The 15,129-nt window shown below is 33.3% G+C and overlaps 1 protein-coding gene and 1 long non-coding RNA gene across 2 annotated transcripts; both read left to right on the forward strand.

Moving 5' to 3' along the window:
• The first annotated feature begins 483 nt into the window (after positions 1-483).
• Positions 484-11,808, forward strand: LOC123541415 (asialoglycoprotein receptor 2-like). Its single transcript, XM_045326876.1, has 5 exons — positions 484-624; positions 7,154-7,254; positions 10,520-10,610; positions 10,929-11,139; positions 11,702-11,808. Exons 1-5 carry the CDS (start codon positions 570-572, stop codon positions 11,733-11,735), a joined length of 492 nt encoding a protein of 163 aa, XP_045182811.1. The 5' UTR covers positions 484-569; the 3' UTR covers positions 11,736-11,808.
• On the forward strand, positions 648-2,875 carry LOC123541416 (uncharacterized). The gene is made up of 2 exons (XR_006684512.2): positions 648-2,182; positions 2,526-2,875. It is a non-coding gene; the product is annotated as an uncharacterized LOC123541416 (long non-coding RNA).
• Positions 11,809-15,129: the final 3,321 nt, after the last annotated feature.

Here is a 15,129-nt window from a genome sequence, read left to right on the forward strand (position 1 = left end):
ACTTGAAAAAAGTTTGAACAGTCATTGATGGTAGATATTTTTAAAAGTGAAAGACCATTTTTAAAATAGGATGTTTGTAGCATATTAATCTTACTTTAACTCTGTAATGTAACAGAGAAAGACTGAATGATTACGAGATGTAGAAAACATGCAAGCAAATTACTTAGCTAATAAGGGCGGATATTATGACATGTTTTGCATCATGGCAAAATATAATAAATAAGATTAACGAAATAAAGTTGTGATAAAATTGAGTAATAGAATGGGTAACACGTGGTACATCTCAAAGTTATTGTTTTACATAACTGTTCAACTTTTTTTTCTGATGGAGATATGTTTGTGATAAACAAATGTATCTAACATATAGCACTGACAATGTTTGGCAAATACAAATTTTGAGATCTTTTTAAAAACATGTATCCATCATGAAATTTCTATTTATGTTCATGTCCTTTTGAAATATTTGCAACGACGATAAGCAAGTTCAGAATAAGACACACATCCTTTAATCTTATCATTTACATTGTCTGGTTTTATAAAGCAAATAGGAGCAGAGTTTAGACACCGAAATGTCTTCTCCTGCAAGGACAATTGTTTGTATTTTTGTGTTCTGTTGTAATCTTGGTAAGTTGTCATTTTTTGTTTATCAATGAAGTAATCTTACACTGATACAGATACTTTCATTTTATTGAAAGTATATCTGTTTTAGGTCTGGGATTCTTTTGTGCAAATATTACTGGAAATACACTGAGAAGATGTTTTTGGATTCTAATCATAGGATTAACAGATGCCAATTTCAGGTGAAATTAAATGCGATTATTAAAGCGATCTGTCTCTGACCTGAAGTTCTACTGTTGAAAGTTATTTCTTTAGAAGCAAAATGTCTGTTTTTCTAAAGACTTTTATACATTCCTGTATAATACATCACATGTACCAGCCAGCATTTTGACTGGAAATATATAATCATTACAACATGCCGGGTCACATTTAATTTTCATTTAAACATGAATAAGAGAACGCCAGACAGTCTTGTTTCTCATCGGAGTTAGTGCATCAAAGGGTGAAAATCTGATAAGACATTCTTGTTGTATTTATTTGAAGAACAGTGTAATGTTTTGTTTTGAATTGCCTATAACTATGTTAAATAAAAAATGAGTGTTCTAAATGCAATACAGATAAGATTATGTAACAATACCAAGGCACTGTTGTACATGCACTTTTGGTTTCGATAACATATAATCATAATGTCAGATTAAGATGCAATTATGTGAATAAAAGGCGACTGCAAAATTTGCTTCATCCCTTTCTGATTAATGACTTTTTAATAGAATAACACTGAATTGTAATCCAAATTTATTCTCCCTCCTGACTTTCTATCTTTACCAAATTACTGAATGGTATAGTTTTCATTGATGTAGAGTATCAAGAGAACTGAATTTATTATGTATAACACGGAGTGTCTCGCGAGTTAACCCATTACGAAGTGGTACACAACAATAATTAACCATATCGTTCCTCGGAAATAAGAGCAAAAATGTTCCTTGTAAACATGAAGTCATTGGGCCAACGACGGAAAACCGTCAAAGGATAATGATTACTGAGTATTGTTAACACAGCTGTTGGGCCAACGTTGAATCAACTTTAAATTTCAGCCACTGCATTGGCCCAATATTGATTTTCCGGGAAAGACTTATACAGAGAAAACATAAAATAATATTTTTACAGGTCACTGTTTTATCACAAACCCCTTCAGGTATACACGTTGTGTAGCTGTAACATGCAATATTTAATTAATAATTAAATACTTTTCTGCACCAATTCGTAATTAGTTAAATTTGGGCTAATTTAACTTTAAACTTATTTGCAGCCGTAATGATATTTTGAATTATATCAAATCTACTACCTTGAAAGTTAAATTAAAATTATATTGAAAAAAAATGCTACATGTAATATAGCTTATATCTAATTCTATACAATCATAAAATGTTTACAATAAATCTGTTGAATACTCCAGAACATGAACTCTCGTTAACCCGAGTTATGTAAGAAATCCCAGAAAATGTGGTTAATTTCACTCTCTAGGCCAGATTTCCAGCTGCATAGACATGTGAAGTAAAGGAAACTATATTATACATGTGATAGATCTAGATTTAACAAAAACCCGGTCTACTAGCTATAAACTGTAAGTAGCAGTTTCTGAATATATTTTGATAAAGTTGTGGAATCCTTTTTGAGAATTTCTTTTTATATCCTGTATTCATGTAATATCCACATCACTTGAACATACGTTAAATACTTCTTTCTAAAGCTGGCGGATGGCACTTGTGTTGAGTATTAAATTCTGTGAATAAATATCTCATATCCCCGTTAATTCTATCATATTTTTCTAGGTTAAATACAGACAAAAGAAATTTTTATACATTTTACGTAAGTTATGTACAGAGGTTTATGTGCATTTCTTTAGTTATTGTTATCATTTTGACGTAGATGGTTTATTCAACATTATGATTTTTGTTTTTTTACAGGGTGCTGTCCAAGAGATAAATAATGGAGTGCCCAGCACTGTGCACACGGAGAAAAAAGAAAAATGTAGAAAGCTGCAACTTCAGTGAGAAAAGAAAATAATTAAACAAAGATATATATAAATGAGTTAAAATACAGACAGTAATTCACTTTAGTAGGATTTAATCAGTGACAAAGAAAAATAGGTAAATAGATTTATAAAAGACTGGAATATTTGACATGTTGAAGTGATGAAATATGCAGTTATATTCTTCTGAAAAATTGCAAACTTTAAATGAATGTTAGATTTCTTTTTGTTAAATGTTGATAAAATCACAACTATTTGAAAATAATATACGCACTAAAAGTGTTACTTTCAGTGTTTCAGTCTTTCTCCAATTTCGTAATTGTTGTGACAGGGTTGGCATCCATTTTTGGCCAACAAAAAGTAGAGTTGGCCCAACGATGGACCAACCATGGGAGATGATAAAACGCTGTTGGCCCAATGGAGAGCCAACGATAAATGTAGGATACCACTTGTTGACCCAATGGAGGGCCAACGGTAAGTGTAGAATACCAGTCGATGGGGCAACGGTGTGCCAACCGTTGGGCCAACGTTGGGCCAAGGAAGAGTCTGCTATCTGGGTTACTGTCACTTGATCTATAAACTGTTAACTAATTACTTCTACAACAAAGGTAATGTCAGTTTATTCAATATTCAAAACACACTTCACATATTCTTCCATTGAAAGTGTACTGTAAATAATTTCTCAGGCTAGTCCAGATAATTTGACGTCAGAACTGATTCTGAGATATTTTCGTAATTCGTAATAGGACAGGAGGAGAGACATTGACCTGTGCAAAAGTTATCTCAATATCGCGACTCGCTTACAATTAGTTGGATTACTCTCAGGCATGCAGCACTTTAAAGAAATACCTCTTACGAAGAGATACATCTTCCTGAATTAACTTGGAACTGACCCATTTAATGATAATCACATAGGAATTAGTTCTATATACATTTTTTTCCTATTTTCTTAAAACGCTATTTTTTTTAAATAATAACATTCTTATGCAATTGTAACTCCTTATTCCTTTATGTAAGCCTTTCATTAACTTCCCTGTTTTTCTTTCATTTGCACTATCTTTTTTTTTCATTGTCACATTTTGATAATTTCTCCTACCAATTGAATTCCTAAAGCGTATCAAATATAATCGCCGGTTTCTACCGGCAACTAATAATGCTTAATATAATTGATTTCCCTTAAGATGTTGGCTAATATTTCTTTTCCTTACAAAACATCATTGTGACAATCAGTCGTATATCAATCAATGGAACATTTTCGGAACGGAAATAACACTATCAAGGTTAAAGAAGGTGCGGGTATTTGATTTTTGAAGTTGTTGATTCGAAAGTGAAATGTTTCGCTTGAGCTTTGAATTGTAGTTTTCTTCACTCTCGTATGTTTCTCAAATTCTAATCTCAAATTCTATATTGTATATTGTATTTTCGTATGTTTCTCGAATTCTAATCTCAAATTTAATATTGTATTTGAGTATGTTCTCAAAATCTATACTTCATTTCAACTATAATTCTAAATCTGTAGTTGTTAGAAAGAACGTTTACAAACTCCACTGAACGACAATACTATAACTATGTTGCATATTTAAGGGGACGCATATTGCTACATTCACAGTTCATACAGAAATGCGGAAGGGGTGCATATTCAAGAAATCGATGGTGGGAAAATAAAAAACATATTTCTAAACTGATATAATACTGATGGACACCTATAATATTCAGTATTTTGTGGGTAAGGATGTGGTACTATGAATGTAATAGGAAAACACAGGTCTTTGTGAAAGTACATTCAACACAAAATATTAAGCTTTTGTATAAGGAAAAAACAGGTTTTTTACAATAACAGTGTTCCAAATAATGTTGAAGGGATGAGAGTTTCTTTCTTACACACCAGGTTTGCTTAAACATGAAAAAATTTAACGCCATGTCATTTCAGCTCGGGATGGACGCCATATTTCTCATTGATAAAAATGTAAACAAAAAAATCAGAGTGGGATTAGCATTGCAAGAGCATAACATGACATTCTACACAATGAATACCTTAGAACAGATATCTAAGATGCTACACAGGTCAGGCGGGTTAAATGCATAATGGCGATCACTTGAAATTCATCTTGAAAAGGTGGTTAATTTTAGTTTATTTACATGGTTTTTAATTTTCCCACGACTTCTCGGCGATTCACTGCAAATGTATTACTGCGCCGGACGAAAGGTAACTCTAATAAACAACGGGAGACAACTTAGGTGTCAGCACGTGTACGATTTTTAAAAAAACATGTCGATGATTATAATTTCTTATCAAATAATGAATCCTGTTCAGATATTCGTCTTTAATATTAGAAAATTATTAATTTCTGTGGACATTTGTCAAAAAATATTACTTACATTGGACTACTTTGCGCATCAAACTGGTTTCCGCTTCAGTTGTGAGGCACCTCCGTTATACTTTTTGACAACAATAACAAAACATAAAATGAATCAATAGTCACTTATAAACCGACTGCTACTTAAATCAGTGTAAGTAAAGTTGTTGTTACAACATTATACATGTTCGTTACGTTATGAGATAAAGTTTATCTTGAACTGCATAATCGATTAATTACGTTTAGATGATATTGCATTTACAACTTATTTGACCCCATTTTTTTACGTGAATGACAGCATTCTCGTGCAACTCGTGCAAACAGAATTATGAAAAGTATGGTGGAGAATTCAAGGACAAATTATAAATGACATTAAAGTGGGATAACTGTATATTCGTCCAGTTTTGATCATTGACATGCCTGCTGTGTATTAGTAACTTTTGTGAACAAGATTAGAATGTTACTTTTGCACATATACACATTGACTGGACCTCTCAACCAAATTTCATACCTTATTTTAGGGATTTTTAAGACAATACATTTTCAAAAGTTTGTTGAATGTGTTTTGATATTTGCATTGTAGTTCATGAATACCAAGTTAAAAATTAATAATGGCAACATTTCTCGGCCCTTATTGTAAGCCACTAGACTTCTGTAACGATAAATGTTTAATGTATTAAGGGGAATATACTCTTTTAGTTTTGGAATGTGGCATTCCTTGACCACCGTATCTTTTCTTATGCACTACTTTGTAAACAAACTAAATAATGTGTTTTAGCTTACATATGTGAAATGAAAAGCAAGACAGTGACCATATTTCACATTCTTTCTTTAAATTAGAATCTGTAGGACACTGATAAATGTTTGGACAAGGTGAAGCACTATTATTTTCGCACCAAAAAGTCTTAATTGTTGACTTTGAATGTACACAAGAAGTCTTATGTAATTCAACAATAACTTTCTTGTTTCAGTTTTCTCATTTTTATTTTAGTGAGCAATCCTTTGTGTTCTTATAACAGTTGAAACAGTATCCATTTCATGTACCAAAACCTTGTACTTTTTTGCAGGTAAATTTTATCATACCCCACCCACTTTTTTCTAATTTCAAAGTATGCGTCCCCTTAACGTAGTATTTTTAATATACTTTTCGTCACATTATATACATTTCGTTGATTCTTCCAATATCTTGATATCAATTATTTTTTCGTTTTAAATTTGGGAAATAGCTTTTAGTTTTGCATGCTATGTTAAATGGTTTTGACGTGGAAATCAAATCAAGAAGACCGAAGCCCTGAGTGATTAAATACGACGCATCTGAACGGAAGGTTACATGACTTGTGTATAAGAAATTTTGTGGTTAAAGTATTTACGACAGGAGAAAAACAATCCCCATAATACTGATTTGAATTTTGACAGAGATATAGTCTATACCAAGAAGAACAATGCCATAACTCTGATTTTAATTTTGACAGAGTTATCCCCCTTTTTGACTAAGAATGTTTTGTCAAAGTTTTGATGAAGTCGAATACCCGGTTACTATCAAAGCTTTTGATTTGAAACTTAAAATGTTTGTTTACTATCAAAGTCTACACCAGTAGAAATAATCCCCATCACCCTAATAAAAAATTTTGTCAGAGTTGTGCCCCTTTTTTAACTTAAAATTTTCTGATAAATGTTCTATAATATTTTTACTGGTAAAGCTCTGATTCAGTCAAGCATTGAGAAGAGTCGATCGCGTTGTCATAAGACAGCTCTTGTTATGCCTCGGGATATTCACCTGGTACTTTGTGTGGATTGCTGTAGGCGTGATCCGCGGAAAGCGTATTCTCTGTAAATTACATTTTACATTAGATAGACTAAGTAATAGGTGAACTATAATGTTAAGATCTGATATGTGACAGAGCAATAATATCATATACCTTATACAGAAACAGTGTTATGATATTAAAATATATTGAAGAGTTTGTGGAATATACAGTCTCGTATAATTCACGTTGAATGACCATCTATTACATGTTTTATTGTACATATGTATTTCATATGTTTGTAAATGACGAGACTTTAAATAAATAAATAAAATAAATATATTCACGGTTTCACGACAAATACATGGAATGACCTACGGCATATTTCGTATGATATTTCCTTTCAAATAGTCCTTCTAGAAATGCTGCAACAAGAGCAATAGAGCATGATTCTGTTCCAGGGGTTGTGCTCAGTGTTCAGTGTTGTCGAGACGGATGGACCAGTTTTAATGGATCTTGCTATTTCTTCGGGCATACTGATAAGGATTTCCTGGAAGCTGAAGTAAGTTATAGGTCTAACCATAAGCAGCAAAAGAGCTAGTGTTCGTAATATAATTGCTTACATATTATGCAACACCACTGTTTATTTTAGGTAGTGGAAAGTCATCTTTTCTGTTTAAAATTTACTATGAAAATGTACAATTGATCTATTGGAAGGGAAGATAGAAGTGACACAAATGTTTCCAAAATGAACCCATTTTCAATATGTTTCGTACTTGCTCCTACACAGGAAAAATCTATCTAAGAGAATATGAAATATGACATCTACTTTTCTTCTATCTTAATGCCAGTTTTTAAGATAATAGTTCGAAACTAGTTTATCAATAGACCAAAATATAGCCTTGGGTATATGTCACGACACTGTGACTTTGGAATGTGAATTTGGAATATTTCTATGTAGAATATAGTTAAAGGTATATATTTATTATATTCTTTCAGATCCAATCTGACTAAAGTACTTGATCTTCTAAACGAAGATCTGAGAACGACCCATTCACATTCGTCTTCTGTATATTTTGGATTTCCATTATTGCTATTTTTATGTTATCCAATCAGACGACTTGTTCGATTGTCAAAGAGTAAGAAAAATATGCAATTATTCCAGGACTCGAACCCGGGACCCCTCGCTTACAAAGCAAGTGGCCTACCGACTGAGCTAACCGGCTATCTGATACATTACGACATAAGAATTGTAAATATCAAAAGTCAATGCTACAGGTAGATTTGCAAGATGTTGTAAGCTAGGCTCTGATTGGCTAGTGAAAGGGCCGTCAGAACGAGGCAATGAATAGGTCGTTTTCAGATCCTATGCGTAGCGTAATAGGAGATGTACTTTAGTCAGATTGCTTTAAGATCCATCCTTCAGGACGGATTAAAAGATTACAATCTTTGTTTGATCGAGTCTAAGAACGGGGATACTTTCTGTAGACGCCAAATTGCACCTACACTCTGATAGCTAACAAATAAAAATTAAGGGGAGCGGTGGTCTAGTGGATAAGGTGTCGGCCGCTCAATCCAGAGGTCGTGGGTTCGAGCCCCACTGGAGTCACGACCATGACTTCACATATGACAACAGTACTGGCTTTTCCAGGAAGCGGACTCGAGAGTGGTTCCAATTAGCTTGAAGCTTTCATCACAATCGAGCTTAAACAAATTAGTATAAACTAAACTAACAAATAAAAATAGCGTAGTCGCAGTCAAGCAAGCGAATCGATTTGATTTAGACAGCTTTTTTATGAATGGTAATGCAATGTGCAATTCACCTAACGCTACCTAAGTTTGCACTTAAGCGGAACTCATTGAACTAGGGTGATTATTAATAGCTTAAAGTCTGATACGGTTTATAATAATTTCAAGAGCATCATTTGGAATTACTGAACGCAACAAAACAAATTTGAAGTTTCATAATATCAATATGTTTTGTTCTGATACATTTATCAAGATAACCAAAAACGTTTTTAGTAATACGTACCTTAGATACGTTAAAAGGGACTTAAGTAAAAGTCAGTATGCTGTAATGTTTGTCAGATCATAGTAGGCCTAGGCTATTGATGTTTTTGCAATTCCAGTGTGATGCCTTATAGTTTATTATGTGCTCACTGTCTATTTATTTCACATTTGATGTGTAAGAATATGTTATATGATACACTTAAACACACCCTGGTGAAGTAATTTAATTTGGATCTTTGTTCTTATTTTTAATGCAAAAAACGACGTTTGATCGCTTACAGGGAATAAAAAAGCCAAACAAGAGGGCCATGAAGGTCCTGTATCGCTCACCTGACCTATTGACCTAAAGATCATCAAGATTAACATTCTGACTAAGTTTCATTAAGATATGGTCATAAATGTGGCACCTTAAGTGTTAACTAACTATTCCTTTGATTTGACCCCGTGACCTAGTTTTTAAACAGACATGACCCAGATTCGAACTTGACCTAAAGATTATCAGGTTTAACATTCTGACTAAGTTTCATGAAGATACAAAACAAGGAGGAATATCCAACAGGGAAAGCCACGTTCAAAAAACGCTGCCTCCCCAAAGACACACACGAACAACTATTGCACACCATACACAAAAATGAATACAAAAACAAAACAAACAAGTACAGGAACACAGTGGGGCACCGCCTTGGAACGGTCAGTGGCAAAACCACCACTTGGGAGTTTAAACCGGTTTATGATGCACCTAACATCACTCTTACCCCCACCATGTTCCAAAGTCACAAGACAGTGTAAATAAAAGTAATCCCCGCCAGGTGAAACCCTAACATACGTAAAGGCAACAGAAGGTATATGACCATATCTTAATGAAACTTACAGTCATAAATGTGGCCTCTAGAGTGTTAACAAGTTTTTCCTTTGATATGACCTAGTGACCTAGTTTTTGACCCCATCTGACCCAGATTTAAACTTGACCTAGAGAACATCAAGATTACCATTCTGAAAAAGTTTCATTAAGATATGGTCAAAAAATGTGTTAACAAGCTTTTCCTTTGATCTGACCTGGTGACCTAGTTTTTGACCTACCTAACCCAGATCTGAACTTGAGCTATAGATCATCAAGATTAACATTTTTACAAAGTTTCATTAAGATATGGTCATAAATGTGGCCTCTACAGAGTAAACTAGCTTTTCCTTTGATTTGACGGGATGACCTAGTTTTTGATCCTACATGACCCAGATTCAAATTTAACTTTAAAATCATCAATATTAACATTCTGACCAAGTTTCATGAAGTCACAGTCATAAATGCGGCCTCTACAGTGTTCATAAACTTTTCCTTTGATTTGACCTGGTGACCTAGTTTTTGATCCAGATGACGCAATATCGAACTCGTCCAAGATTTCATTGAGGGTAACATTCTGACCAAGTTTCATTAAGATTGGGTCAAAATTGTGACCTCTAGAGTGTTTACAAGCTTTTCCTTTGATTTGACCTGGTGACCTAGTTTTGACCCCAGATCATTCAATATCGAACTCTTCCAAGATTTCATTAAGGGTAACATTCTGACTAAGTTTCATTAAGATTGGGCAAAAAATGTGACCTCTAGAGTGTTAACAGTCAAATTGTTGACGGCGGACGGACGACGGACACAGGGCGATCACTAAAGCTCACCTTTGAGCACTTTGTGTTCCGGTGAGCTAAAAATGAGAAGTAATTGTTCAAGGATAAAGTAAATTATTAAACGTTACTTAAGTGCAACACTGTTATTCATCTGTCTCATACATTAATATATTAACATTTTGATCCGTTATTCACTGTAGAGATTTTGTGCGCACTACAAAGCTCATCTAACATCAATAGAGACACAGAATGAAAACACCTTCATAAAAAGTCACCTTCAAAACTATAAAGGTAATTCTTAGATTTCTATATAAATTCTGAGAAAAAGTTGCTAGTTTTGTAAATGGAAATATGAAATTTGCCGAAAACTGATTTTTGAAGCGTGACTGTAATATTACTATAGTTTATAGTGTAATTTCAATGTATCGGTACATGGAAATAATTTCTTATTCAGAACTTTTCGGCCTCTTTGACTTGACTACTTGATGATGGTACAAATATAGTACGAGAATAATACATGTACAAATATAATTAACCTAGAACAACGAAACAGAATGTAGGTACAACTACGGGTTAATTTATATGTTATATTGTTTATGCAAATTACAGACAACAAACATTGGATAGGACTGACAGATGAAATTGTTGAAAATGCATGGAAATGGTATGAAAACGATAAGCCTGCGACTTTCACTGACTGGGGGAGTAATCAGCCCGACCAAGGAAGAACCGCTAACTGTGTAGCTATTTGGGCAAGTTACAAATACCAGTGGGTCGATGAACCATGTACACACTTGTTTAAACCCCTATGCGAAATGAAGTGAGTAGGTGATGTCGCGAATTTTGATATTTCAAATAATTTAACAAAAAACGTCACCGCTAAGGCGTAAAATATTTTTTGTTTCCGGTATCCCGACCTACCCTAAATTTTTTGCCCGATCCTAAATGTTTTTATGGCCTTGGAGAATATTTTTCTCATTTTTTTAACAAAAGTTGCACTTTTTATGCTTTAAACATGTCCAGCGATGTTAGAAATCAGCTTACTGATGCCCTGAAAGCATTGCCCCCTTATTTACATTCATGTTTTGACACAAAAATGATTTCCGAAAAGTCTGCCTTAATAAAAAAAACCAAAACAAATAATTTTCCGACCTACCTACCCTAATTTTTTTTAGCATGTTACCGGAAACAAAGAATTTTTTAGGCCTAAATGTTAAACGTGCGATAGAGCACAACACGGTCTTTATCAGATGTTTAACCAGTTTACAGTTATTTAAGTATGTTAACATGTTCGGATTATATTTTTATCCTAGTGGTTTAATGAAATTCTAAAGAGTTTCAAATTCCACCATCATAGAAAGTGAATATTTCTTTCATTTCAGGGCTAACGTTGAAGTTGAAGTAGTCGGGAAGTAGACCGCAACATTAAGGTGTTGGTATGTGTTGTGAGCCTTCTGATAAAAGCCAATTAAAATAATTTATCATTAAATTTGGTTTTTACTGGGGTTTTTTCACCATGGATAAACTGGAAAAACATGCGTTTATTCTTAATCTTCTATACAGATATCCAATGACCAGCTTTCACTATTAGTTATATACTTCAAATGTATAAATATAGAAATTAAGTTTGTTTGCATGTAGAACTATATTGATAATGAAATTTCTTGCAGGAACAGCTGGTTGTTAAAAAACAGCCAGTGTTAATCTATACAGGTACACAGTGTGTACCATTTTCAACCTAATGCATGTAATTTTTAATACATCTAAACTTGTTACTTTTAAGTTTACATAAACTGTATGAAGTAATTGTTCATAATTTTGACCATGAAATATACCTTTTATTATAACAAAAATAAGTTATACGAGGGTGATTCAATAAGTGATGTATGTCATTAGTGTTTGTTTGCCTTAATAATCTACTAGGTCAAGACAACTTTCATTTCGTCCCTTCAAACTATTCTCCCTACACAGAAACACATTTTTTTGAGTCTTTCTATTGTAACAGGCTAGATTTGAATTCCGCTTTGTACCGGATGTCCCAAGAAAAAGCCTAAGGATGCGACCCACATGATTACAACATGATTTTTAAGACCGAATATTAACAGAATAAAGAGATGATCACAACACTGTTTTTACTACCAAATATTCATTAGAGAAAGAGAACAAGGTTTTAACTACAACAAAACCTACAGCATCGTCCTAGCTCCCCGCTCTGAGGTTATGTGGATACGAGCATAATTGTGTTAGATTTTTTTCCCGCCTTATCACCGTGACAGAAGTACAGATGTAATGTTTTAACAAGTGTTCGGCAATGTCCGTAAATGAAGAGATCAATACAGTTTTGTAGCAAAAGAGATAATATTCGGCATAACCCGTGCGTGTTCCATACAAATCATCAAGTTTAACGAAGAAGACTGGAAGCTCACGAGACTTGACAAACTAGTTTCTTTGAGAAAGACGCATCAACGTCCAAATCATCGAAGACAAATGTCCAAAAGCAGAAATATAGGTTTGACGGCCCTTTACATATCAGTGACCTAAATGCTGCCAAGTAGCCCGCCATTGGCATCATATACACTAAAATTGCAAAACCAAAGACACTTCTAATGGCACAGCGTTTAACTGCAATGATTATTTATCAGGGCAAGTTGGACAAAGTCACAAATAATTGGGACAAGCGAATAAGGTGTTTGCTCAACCTGAATACTAGTCATCGATATAGTACTAGAGATCAATCAATAATCCTATCTTGCATTTACCTATACATCTGTATAACACAAGCTAAAACAAGTGTTTCCACAGCCAGGGAAAAGTCAGGGAAAAAAAGATATCTTTCCAAGGTCAGGGAAAAGTCAGGGAATTTTGCAACTGGTCAAGGAAATTTGAAAATTTGGCCAATGTCAGGAAAATTTGGAACCAGAGGTCAAGAACAGAAGAATCGAATTGTAAAATGCAGAAATAATGAACATAAAAGACAAGGCAGTTTCTTTATTAGTGTTTATGGAAGTTCCGTTGAAAAAGTTTGAATAGTCATTAATGGAAGATTTTGTTAAAATTAAAATGGGGGATTTTTGCAGCATATTAATTTTACCTTTACCCTGTAATACTTTATAATTCAGCTAACAGACACAGAAAGATTAAGAGATGCAGAAAAGATACAAGCAAATTACATACTAAGAGTGGATATTATGACATATTTTGCATTATAGCTTTACATCTAATATGTGCATGTATTGAGAAATTAGAAATGGAAAGTTAAACAAAAATGAAATCAAAGCACTTAACATATAAAGGGAATAAGTAAAGTTTGCTTCAAGTAAATCTGCATAATAAAATGTGTTAAGTAAGAAATGCACATTTTCAGTCATTTAATACTGATATGTTAGGGTATTTAAGATGAATAATATTTAGTGTATTCACTTAGTTCAGGAATTTTCAACGTTTGAAAATAAACAGGCATTCTTGCTAAGTTTTGGTCAGGGAAAATCGGAATTTGGTGAGGGAAAAGTCAATAAAAATTCAGGGAATTTTATCTTCTCTGCTTGGTGTGAACCTCTAAAAGGAACAATAAAGTAACTGTATGGAATGTCCTTTCGGTGTAATAACAATTATGATGGTAAATACTGAAGAGTTTGTTCTTGTTTTTGTTTTTTGATATGCGATATGGTACACATAAAATTCTTTCTAAATTTCATCTTTAAAAGTGTATCTGAATTTATTTTACTAGACTTAAAACACTTTCTGTTGCCATACAATACGCATGTATCTGACGATTGCGTTAAGATAAATTCTTCCAGCAATAAGCCGGTTATAACTGGGGATTAAATATTTATCAATGACTCGATATGTAGGATTATCTGCAAGAGCAGCTATATGGAACTTAAATAGAACAGAACAGAAATTTATTGGCCATTTAACAACATATGCACATTTATAACCAATACAAGTGTATACAATTGCAGAAAATATGTGAAATATATTGCCACATTAAAAATACTGAGAAAGTATAAATGTGATCGAACCTTTTGCCTAGAAAAACATAGAAAAATGAAGTTTAAATGCAAAATATAAATATTTAGAAAGATTGCTAAAGTCCTTTGACTTTTCGCTTGACATTAAAGTTCCATTCTCTTTTTATAGTCGGTCTTCTTTCTTATACTTCATCTATTGTCACAAAATTTTGGACAAATTAGTGGAAACTGAAATTCAATTTCTAGGATATTCATATATGTAACACCCTTTTCCATATCAAATTAAAAACTTTATTTTCAAGGTCATAAACTTGTTTTTTTTTTCAAATTTTGGACGGTGGTTTTTATATTGTTTATAGACTGCTCAGTTTAGTAAATGTTTTGAAGAGCTTGTTCATTTATTTTTTTATCTTCTATTAATGACACTGTCCAGCTCTATGGTACAGTATTTTGCACATTTTGAACGTTTGGAAACAATGATGATTACAGTTGTAACCCTTGCGTAATAAGTCCATCGTAATTTGAAATTGGAGGTGAATTGTTCATGTCAATATCCGGTTTACTTCACCAGGGGCAGATACTTTTGTCATTTTTTTTTCAGCTACAGTGCACAAGGTAATGTACTGTACGTTTCCCTGTATGAACAGTACCACGAGGTTTTAAATGTCCAACATACACATGCAATTTATCGGGCAGCTTTCGCTTGAGATTTGATAATGTTGAGGACATCACCTTTGTTGAATGGGATTTTAAATTTATTTTTATCTATTTTACCTCTATGGTATATCTGTATGGAATTAAATTTTACAAGACCTTAGAGATATTACTTCCCCTTTCAA

The sequence above is a fragment of the Mercenaria mercenaria genome, chromosome 16 (genome assembly GCF_021730395.1).
Source record: "Mercenaria mercenaria strain notata chromosome 16, MADL_Memer_1, whole genome shotgun sequence".
In the NCBI taxonomy this organism is placed as follows: domain Eukaryota; kingdom Metazoa; phylum Mollusca; class Bivalvia; order Venerida; family Veneridae; genus Mercenaria; species Mercenaria mercenaria.

Bases quoted from the DNA above. Each gene is read 5' to 3' on its own strand.
- LOC123541415 (XM_045326876.1), top strand. From the start codon at position 570: ATGTCTTCTCCTGCAAGGACAATTGTTTGTATTTTTGTGTTCTGTTGT. The intron at 7,255-10,519 runs GTAAGTTATAGG...TATTCACTGTAG, and splicing joins AGGATTTCCTGGAAGCTGAA to AGATTTTGTGCGCACTACAA. The intron at 11,140-11,701 runs GTGAGTAGGTGA...CTTTCATTTCAG, and splicing joins AAACCCCTATGCGAAATGAA to GGCTAACGTTGAAGTTGAAG.